This window comes from Pteropus alecto, unplaced genomic scaffold (genome assembly GCF_000325575.1).
Source record: "Pteropus alecto unplaced genomic scaffold, ASM32557v1 scaffold280, whole genome shotgun sequence".
NCBI classification, from domain to species: domain Eukaryota; kingdom Metazoa; phylum Chordata; class Mammalia; order Chiroptera; family Pteropodidae; genus Pteropus; species Pteropus alecto.
The window spans coordinates 538139-548431 of record NW_006430057.1 but is presented as its reverse complement, the minus strand read 5'-3'; the positions used below and the strand labels follow the sequence as shown (position 1 = coordinate 548431).

Sequence of the window (10293 nt, the reverse complement as noted above, 5' to 3'; positions counted from 1 at the left end):
CGCCCCCAGAATAAACTGTTTGCCAGGGGCACGGGGTCCAACTCACTGGCACAAAAGGCCACAGGTTTCTGCACACACATACACGCCCCTAAATGAAGCTTGCTTTTAGGGTCCAACAGAGACTGCAGATTCCCACCCCTATGCTGTACACAGTTTCCTCAGCCTACTGCTCACTCCACCTTTGCTGCCCACTGGCCTCATTCTTTGGGCTTGTCCCACCTCTCACAACAGCTGTTTCTTAGGAAAGGATAATGTCAAGTGAGTCTTCAAGCTTCCTCAGAGCTCACAGATATTTGTATTTTAGCTGGAAATAAAGCCTAAAAGAATGAAATGGTAGTGATGGGTTTTCAGGAAAAGGAGATGTTTCTATGTTTGGGGGGATGGTCCCTGTGTTCCTAATTGGGGGGCACGGTACCAGCTCTGAAGACTGCCTTTGGCTCTGAATTAGACAAACGGCCCACAGTCTTAACCACATTGTTCAACCTTGGAGGCTAATAGTCAAAGGATTTTGCCTTTGGCTCTCTGGAAGGCTAGACCTGGCAGCTAAAAGCAGGGAATCGTCCTTATCACTGAGTCTTTCAGATCAATGCTCATTTCACTTTTGCCTGGGAGTAGAATAACCTTGTGTTCCTCTGGGGAGGAAAGGTAGTGAGATCACCAGGCATTTCTGTCAAGGATCTCTTTTCCCCCCTGCACCCCCTTGCCCTCAGCAACTTCTCGCCTGCAGTCTATAAACAGTTATCTGAGTTTTAATGACTCGGCTTCTCCCCACTTCACTCTCTTTTCTACAAAGTGGTATGGAGATCTCCCTTTGGAATGTGTACCCAGGGGAGGAAGGCAGAACTTTAAAGGCTGTTTTAAGTGTTGTGACTCTTTTTGCCAACCACCTAATATATACACATCGTTGGATTTAACAGCTTTATTGAGATATCATTAACAAAAATTATATATATTTAAGATGTACAACTTGATGTTTTGGTATACGTATACACTGTGAAGTGATCACCACAATCAAGCTAATTAACACATCTGTCACCTCTAAATAGTTATTGTGTGTTTTTGCACGTGTGTGTGTGTGTGTGCGCACATCATTGAATTTTTACAGCTCCTGCCTCCTGCCCTGTAAGGCCCATAGTGTAGGAAATAAGCCCATTTTACAGATGTAGCATTTGACTCAGACCGGCCATACCACTCAGTGACAGAGCTGAACTCCACTACCTGGCCTTCTGACTTCAAATTCCATACTTTATTACATCATGTTGCCTTTCTCTCTGTCTTCATTTGACATTAATTTAGTAAGGTTTCATTAAGTACCCACTGTGTGCATGATGCTGGGGATGAGGCAAGGATGAAAGGGGCATGGTCCCTGTGCCCCACAGCTTAGGGTAATAGAAGAATAAAACTAGTGTGTCCGTCCATAGCATATGATTGCCGTGATTGAAGTGCTATAGAAATAAACACTTTTGATGGGGGATGAGGAGGAAGAGATGTAAAGACTTCACACAGGAAAAAAAAAAAGGCATCTGAGTTTGGTCTTAAGAGAATGAGTAGGAGTTTGCTAGGTAAAGATGGGGAGAAAGATATTGCAGGTAATGTCATGAGCGAAAACACAGGGGTGGGAAGGCATGCAGCCTGACTGGAGCATAAGGTGTGTCCACATCAGTAATGAGAAATACAGCCAGAAAAGCAGGTTGGAATCAGATCTTAGAGGGCCGAGTTAATGAGTTTGGACCTTACTTGGTATGCAAAAGTAGCTGTGGGAGATTTTTTTTGGGGGGGGGGGAGTGCTGTGATTAAAGCATTTCAACAGGAATCATTGTCACCTGGAGGCAGGGTAGGATGACAAGAGAAGAGGAAGATGGGCAGAGGGTCAGGGAAGGACCACTTAGGAACCTGTTGCACTAGTCCACTTGACAGCTGAGGGCACCCGAAATAGGCTGGTGACAATGGGATTGGAGATTTGTTGCGTGGGAGAGGAAGAATAGGTAGTTACCAGGGAGGGCTAGGTTTGCTAATAGTTTTTTGTTTTTGTTTTTGTTTTTTCCTGCAAGATCATTTTCTTTCTGGAAACAAAATGAAGCATTTCAGTGAATGGCTAGGCATAGATAAAAAGCAAAGTGGTTGATTAATCATGGTGGCATCCTTTCTACATAAAGACAATGCTTTGGTCCATCATTACACTGATTCATCTCTACTCTTTCCTGACTACGAATGTGCAAAATAGTTGGCTGGAGGTAATGGTACAGCCTGTGATCATGGGTTTGAGCAAATTATAAAGATCTTGAATGTTCAGGGAATGGAGTGGTTAAATGACTTGTCCACAAACACAATTAATGGCAGAGTTGAAGCTTGAAACCACATCTTCTGGCTCCATAGTTCAGAGCTCTGCTCACCATTGTGATGCTGAAATGTCTGCTTACTTGAGTTTACAATCAGGAGAGTATTAGGAGCTAGGTCCTTGTAATTAACTAATACCTAACACAATGGATGGCTTTCAAATACGTCAAAAAAATAGACTCTCAGTCGTGGTTCTATAGTGTAGCAGTTAGCACGTCTGCTTTACATGCAGAAGGTCCTGGGTTCATGCCCCAGTGAAGTCACGGTCCATGGTCTACGGCCATGCCACCCTGAACAAGCCCGATGTCTGATCTTGGAAGCTAAGCAGGGTCGGGCCTGGTTAGTACTTGGTTGGGAGACCACCTAGGAAGTCCAGGTGCTGTAGGCATAAAATAATAATAATAAAATAAAATAGACTCTCACCTAGCTTTACTTCACAATTGCTTGTCTAGCTGTATAAACATTGGTCTGGGTCCCTGCAGTTCTGAAGTTGTTCATAACCAACACTGACGTCTTATTGTATAACCAGTTCATGAGCTTGTGTTTGGCTGCTAATCTATGTTAGATTGAAGCGTTGGCAGTTCTAACTACGTATATCCAGGGTGTAATATTTGTGTGGCCAAAAAGAAGGGGTTACCGCTATTGACTAGCTTAACCAGTCTCACTGGGAAAAGCTACTGTGCATGTGTGTGGGGGTGGGGGAAAGAGCAGAAAGGGGAACACTGCTGCCCTGGCCAGTCAGACAAGAGCTTAAGATGTGGGGACCAGGATGATGTCACTGATGGCCGACCAGAGTTGCCTGCCTTGACTCTGTGATTCTAAGTAACTATTGGTGGTCATTGTCTCTGTATCAAATAGTGCGAGTCTGAGAAGAAGGGACTTCTTTTGGTTCTTTTTAATTTTGTGTATTTGATAGTAAGACCCAACTATATAAGGCAATCTGATATAAGACAAGGTTCCTCTTCCTAGTTCATCAAGTCATTCACTCAACTAAGGGTCTATTTCCTCTCATGTTGCCTTTATCAGTCATTTCTTAAGCAGGGCTGTTGAACTCTCTTATAATCTATGCTGAGTGCTAGCACAGTGTCTGGCACATTGTAGATGTTCAGTAAATGGGTAACGAATTAATTAATGCCCTGGAAGTGGCCAAGTGGGACATAGGGAATAAGGGTGAGGCAATGCAAATGAATGGTGTTTCCTTTGGCATTTCAAACCCCATCTTCTAGCTTGTTCCAGCTTGCTGCAGACTGCTACTCCAGTCAAGCATTTCCATTTCTTCTGTCTCCCTTTCCCCTTCTAAGGTTCCCTTCCAAGTTGGCTGGCCATTGGGGAGAGGAAGGAGGAACAAGTAAGTGTGCAGGCAGTGGAACTGAGGCAAATGGCCTATTGGTTAATGCCAGCTTTAGCTATCTGCATCTTTAAAAGGTAGCTGGTTAACTTAAATAATTGTTTCAGTTGGTACAGTTAAGGTACATTAATGAAAAGAAGTCAAGATTTTCCTACAGCTTGAAGGAGATTTTTTTGTCAATAAGTGTTTACTTGGGAGCAAGGAGCCATCCTAGAACTCCTTAAGTGATTGCACCTGAACACCCACTTATCTTATTTATCACACCAGAGGACCCTGGTTTGCTACCAAACTGAAGGAGCAGGAAAGGCACCTCTTCATTGGAGGCTTGAAAGCCAAAGAACTGAGGACGCTCTCATTTTTCAAAAGATACAATACTTCATTTTAGCCTAGCTCTGTTCAATTTCCTTTTATTCAAACCCTACTATCCCTCTCCTCTCTCTCCCCACTCTATGGCAGAAAAATTACTTTTCCTGGTTTCCAAGCCCTTTTTTTTTTGTATCCTCATCAGCAAGGAGTAAAATTCCTTTGCTTCCTGACCAAGGAATGTGTGTTGTGTAAAAGTCCCCTTATAACAATATCTGCCCAGGTAGACCCTCATTACTTGGGATGCACGGTTTCCAAAAAGAGAGATTGTAGCAGAGCGGCTTTCTATTTTGTGTTTGGAAAAGTCCACTGAAAGCCATTTTTGACTACATTGTAAAACTGCAGAGAAACACAAATAATCATCTAGCAAACATCCATCATCCAGAATTGATAGCACCATAATTAGTATAAAAGATACTTCAAGTATCTTTTTTAATACAAGAAAAAAATGTTAGCAAGCAAGCCTGTAGTCCTCTTTATTCTTTCTCAATCTATCTTCTCCTCTACCTTCCTGGAGGTCCATTTTACACTATTTTTATATGTATCTATATCTATCCGTGAATAATATAAGATATAGTTTTGTGGTTGTATTTCTTAATTTAAATAGATTGTTGTCACAGACTATAGAGGTCACTCTGCAGCTTGCTTTCTTCACTCAACTTTATGACCTGTCCCTGTTATTACATAGTTCTAAGCTCATTCATCTTAACTGTATAGTGTCCATTACATGACTATACTACTATTTATCCATTCCCCTACTAATGGACTTTTGGGTGGTTCCACTTTTTCACACTTACACACAATGCTATATGTGTATTCATGTGTCCATGTGCAAAAATTTCTCTAGGATATGCACTTAGAAATGGAATTGCTGGGGTGAAAGTAGGCATGCTTTCAATTTTACTAGATACTACAAAGTGGCTGTACCAATTTACACTTCTATCAGCGGTGGGTGAGAGTTCCTATTTCCACTCATCCTCACCATCACTCAGTATTAACAGACATTTTAATCTTTGCCAATCTGCTAGGAGAGAAATGGTATCTTGTTTTTGTTTTTATTTGTCATTTCCCTGAAAACTAGTGGGGTGGCGTACCTTCTCTTATAATTATTAAGCCAATGTATTTTTAAAACTCAACTACTGGGGATATTCAAAATCATTTCAAGCAGTTTCATTTCTTTTAAGTTTTGACAGAGGCAAAGAAACACATTGCAGTTTGGTATTTACCAAGTATTTCTGTGAATTTACATCCCACTGACAAGGCAGGGTTGGCAGTTATGCAGATAAAAGGGGAAAATGCTTAAAGTGAAGTGAGAAGGAATTAGGGTAGCTATAAGTAAGAGGGTTGGACATCTCTTATAGCTAACTATAATTATATAAATACAGTTGAATTGAATGTGTTTTTCATTAACCCTAATACATTAATGTGGTCATTTTCACTTTGTAAAACACTTAAATACTGGAAAACGTAAGTAGTGTAGAGTCCTTTAGCACAATCTATAGCTGATTCCCTTGGGCTTTTCCCCCTTTTCCTCTAGGTTTGTCGTACTCTTCATGGATGACCTGGGCCATATTTCCCAGTGGAGCGCCATCATGGCTGGGAATCTTGCAGGCATGGTTTCCACCATTGTGATGTATCCTACAGACCTCATCAAAACCCGCTTGATTGTGCAGAACATACTGGAACCATCTTACAGAGGGATCCTCCATGCTTTTTGTACTATTTATCAACAGGAAGGATTCTTGGCCCTTTATCGAGGGGTTTCCCTTACTGTTTTAGGTAAGATAGAACTTTTCACCTTGTCCAGAAAAGGCTGCATTCTTTGACATATATGAATGCATTATATACATTTGTAACCAGTTAAATCCATTTTATTGAGGTCAAGGTCATATGAATCCAGTCCATATAGAGTTAATTAGCTTCATTCTATTCCATAACCATACACCCCACTCCTAACTTTTCCCTTTCACACCCCACAGAGGGGAGGACAGAGCGTGGAGGTGGCTCTGCACAAATTGATAGAAAGACAATCCCACACACTCCCCACCTGACCGTGGGAAGGAGTTTCAGTGTGCATACATAAACGTATGCACACAACCAGGGGAGCAGCTGTAGCTTATGTGGTCTTTGGAGCCTGTGCCAGGACTATACACACACAGGTCACCCGAGACCCCCAATGGCCAATCCAATAGACTTTTGCCCTTTATGTTGCCTTTGTTGCAACATTTGATGAGATTGATCACCCCTTCTTGAAACTTGGCTTCTAGGACCCCACTGTGTCCTGGATGTCTTTCCTACCTCTCCGGCAGCTCTTTCTTATCTGACTCATGCGGCTCATTTGACATGTCAGTCCCCTACATATTGCTGTTACCCCAGTTCCTTCTTTAACTTTCTTTTTACCCTCCATACTCTCCCTGGATGGTCTCATCTAAGCTAGCGGCTTAAACAAGCATCATTATACTCTAATGGTCCCCAGTATCATCTCTATAATAACATTTATTGGTGCTTATTATGTGCCAGGCACTGTGCTAAATGTTTTGCCTACAGTTTCTCACTTAAGCCTCATTTTACAGATGAGTAAATAGATAATTAGGGAAGCTAAGTGACTTGCACATGGTCACATGGACAGAAAGTGGAAGAACATAGCAATATAACCTCAGAACCCTCTCTCTTAACCACTGACTGTTACCAATTTCCAGTGGCAGTACGAACACTCAGGGGCAGTTAGACACCCTCACCTGATGCTCCGTTGGTGCTTCAAACTCAAGACTAAGCCTGATGCCCTCATTAGTCTCACACCTGCTCTCCTCCTGTGTTCTCTAATGAATGACACCACCTTCCTTTCACCCAGGGACCCAAGTCAGAAGAAACCTAAACTCACTTCAACTCCTCTCACTCCACTCCCATTTTAGTCACCAAGTGCTGTCAAGTTGACCTCTTTGAACTCTCAAGTCTATCTGCCTTCTCCATCCCCATCTCCTCTGCCCTAGGTCATGCTCTCATAACCATCTTTCCCACAGACACTTACAAGAGGCTCCTACCAATATTTATACAAGACAAAATAGACTTTAAAACAAAGACCTATAACAAGAGACAAAGAAGGACCTAGTAATCCCACTTCTGGGTATTTATTTGAAGAAACTCAAAACACTACTTTGAAGGGATGTGTGAATCCATATGCTCATTGCAGCTTTATTTACAATAGCCAAGATATGGAGGACACCTGGGTGTCCATCAGTGGATGAATGGATAAAGAAGAGGTGGTACATATATAAAATGGAATATTACTGAGCCATAAAAAAGAATGAAATCTTGCCATCTGCAACAACATGGATGGACCTAGAGGGTGTAGTGCTGAGTGGAGGGAGTAAGTTAGAGAAAAACAAATATCATATGTGGAACCTAGAGAACAGGATAAACAAACAACAGAAACAAGTTCATATATACAGACAGCATTTGGATGGTGTCAGATTGGGGGTGGGGAGACGAGTGAAGTGGGGAGGGAATTGAGAGGTACAGCTTGGTAGTTACAGGGTAGTCATGGGGATGTGGAGTATAATGTGGGGAATATAGTCAGTAGTATTGTAATAACTATGCCCGGTGTCAAATGGGTACTGGATTTATCGAGGGATCAATTCATGGGTTGTGTGGCTCACTGTGTTGTATACCTGAAAGAAATATAATATTGTATTGTCAACTATAATTGAAAAAAATAAAAATATAAAAATTAATATTTAAAGAAAAAAGAGGCTCCTACCTGCTCCTGGTCTTGGGTGCACTGCTGCCAGGGTGTGGTGATCTCTCTAATCTAAATGCAAGTTGATCGTTTCACCACCCTCGTTCCACTGCTCTGCTTAAAAGCCCTCACTGCCTCCTGAGCTACAGGGAAAAGCACAAACTCTTTATGGCCTACCAGATCCTTCAGAACTGCCCATCCTACCTTCTCTCCTGTCAAGCCTCCACCTGCACTCATGCTCCAGCCATACAGAAATACTACTTTCCTGGAAATACTTCTTTCTTTGTACACACTGTTCCCTCTGCCTGGACTGCCTGTCCACTCTATGTCTGATGAACTACTCATTCCTCAAGACCCAGTTGAGAAGTACTCTTTTCTGTGAAATCCTTCCTGATTCACCCAGGCACAATTAACCCCTCTGATCCTTGTGTACCTAAAGCACTTTGTATAGCCCCCCCTCCCCCACCGCCACCTTATGGCACCTATCACAGCTGTATCTCCACTAGACGGTGAGTTTCTCTAGGAATTAGCCTCTTCTTTGTATTCCAGCACCTGGCCTAGGGCCCAGCACATAGCATAAGCTCCACAAATGTTTGCTGAACAAAGTTAAATGGGGGGTTGGTACATGATTTGTAATGTATTTGTTAAATATAAATATTACATTATTCTAAGGACCAACAGCCCCACTTGTTTTAGCTCCTCTTTTAAATCCCTTTTTGAGGGAGAAATTTAGTTCCTCTGTAAAATTAAGATGGTTTCCAAAGTTTCTGGGAAGTCTGTGAAAGTGCCACCTATTGCACTCCTTGCTCTCCATATTTTCCTAGAAAAGTGAGGATGCCATACAGTGCAGGATGCCTACTGAACCCTGATATGGCCACATCATTTCCAAAGTCAAGGTCAAGTAACCTCCCTCATCACAACAGTCTCACTTTCCAGTTTCCACAGAATTGTTTTCTTCTCAGCTAGAGACCAGTCCCTCCTAGCTTCCAAAAGTTGATTAAGTGCTGCCCACTTTTTCTCTGAGAATAACTTTTTTCTAACATTTTAGTTTTTTAAATTTCAAACGCCCAGAAAAGTTAAAAGAATTGGAAACATCCATATACCCACCATCTAGATGCTACAATTAACATTTTGCTTTATCACATATCCATCTATCCATCCCTGTAGCCATTTATTAGTCCATCTTATATATGTTTTTGATGATTTCCATGTAAGTTGCAAACATCAATACACTTCACCCCTCAACCCTAGACTCGTGTATTATGAACTAAATTAAAATTTACATAAAGTACGCAAACCTTTTGTGAACCATCTGATGTATTTTGACAAATGACACAACCCCTATTAAGAGAGCATATTATCATCACCCAAGAAAGTTCCTTCCACTGCTTTGGTTGGAGTGATTTTAACAAGCCCAGAGCCAGTCCTGTTTACTTGCCCTGGATTCCGCACAGGCATTTATGTTCTCAAGCCAATGTTTCCCAAGACCTCAGCACCCTGCTCCTGGCCTTGTTTTGCAGGTGTTCTCCCTTTCTCTGCCGGCTCCCTTCTAGTTTACATGAACCTGGAGAAAATCTGGAATGGACCCCGAGATCGTTTCTCTCTCCTCCAGAACTTTGCCAATGTCTCCTTGGCTGCTGCAGTGACCCAGACCCTCTCCTTTCCCTTCGACACAGTGAAGAGGAAAATGCAGGTGAGGAGTGATGTTGGAGGCGGGGATGGGGAGAATGCCTTGAAGTGTTGGCAGAGCACTAACAACAGCAGAGAACACGGACCCTGAGCGATGCCAGGTTTCCAAGGACCTCATGAGTGCTCACACAATTATTATTCAAATCCCCACTCCAAGACATATCTGCTGCTAACCTCAGGGCTATTGGCTCCAGCCCAAGCTGCCTCCCCATTCCCATACTCTTTTTTAGGGCTTTTATGATGCCTCCAGATGAGGCCCACTTTTCTCTCCTCTCTTCCTCGTAGCTGCCACTGTCCATGACGTCAATACATCCTCCTAAATCTCTCTCCCTGTGGCCTCTGCAGCAAAGACAGGGCACTCTTGCTTTCATAGTCACCCCTTACCTCAGTGAAACTGACTGGAAAGAAACAAAATAAGCCAGGAGATATTGATAACCGGCTCCAATAGTCCCCTGACTCCCTTACTAAGGGAAGTAACTGCATTTGAGAGCGCTGAATCCTAACCACTAGACCACCAGGAAGGAGATTGTAACTGCATTTGAAATGGGTCGGTGTCTTAGTGAGATTAGCCCTGTACTTTTCCTAATTGTTACCTGGGAAACTCACATTTTCTCTACAGACCACAAACGCAAAAGCCTGGTATCCCAAGATCCCAAAGTAAGTAATTGGCTTAGTCTAGAATCAGCCAATTTTAATCAAAGAAAAATCAGTGGTTCAAGTAAGGTTGGGGATTACAGGCAGGTCTACACAGTAGAGGTGGGCTCAGAACAAGAAGGCCGGGGCTTCAGGTCTCCACTAGCCTTCCTAAAACACTCCACAG

The 10293-nt window shown here is 42.6% G+C and overlaps 2 protein-coding genes and 1 pseudogene across 5 annotated transcripts in view; 2 read left to right on the top strand and 1 right to left on the bottom strand.

Annotated features, from left to right (window-relative positions):
* Positions 1–10293, bottom strand: part of LOC102879959 (A-kinase anchor protein 17B) — a 137703-nt gene that overhangs the window by 97324 nt on the left and 30086 nt on the right. The window lies entirely within an intron of this gene.
* SLC25A43 (solute carrier family 25 member 43) overlaps positions 1–10293 on the top strand; it is a 31517-nt gene that overhangs the window by 649 nt on the left and 20575 nt on the right. The window contains exons 2-3 of the mRNA XM_006904717.2: positions 5586–5827; positions 9305–9477. Coding sequence (XP_006904779.2) covers positions 5602–5827; positions 9305–9477 — 399 coding nt within the window. The 5' untranslated portion in view covers positions 5586–5601. The remainder of the gene's footprint in view (positions 1–5585; positions 5828–9304; positions 9478–10293) is intronic.
* LOC112479196 lies at positions 2610–2725 on the top strand (annotated as a pseudogene).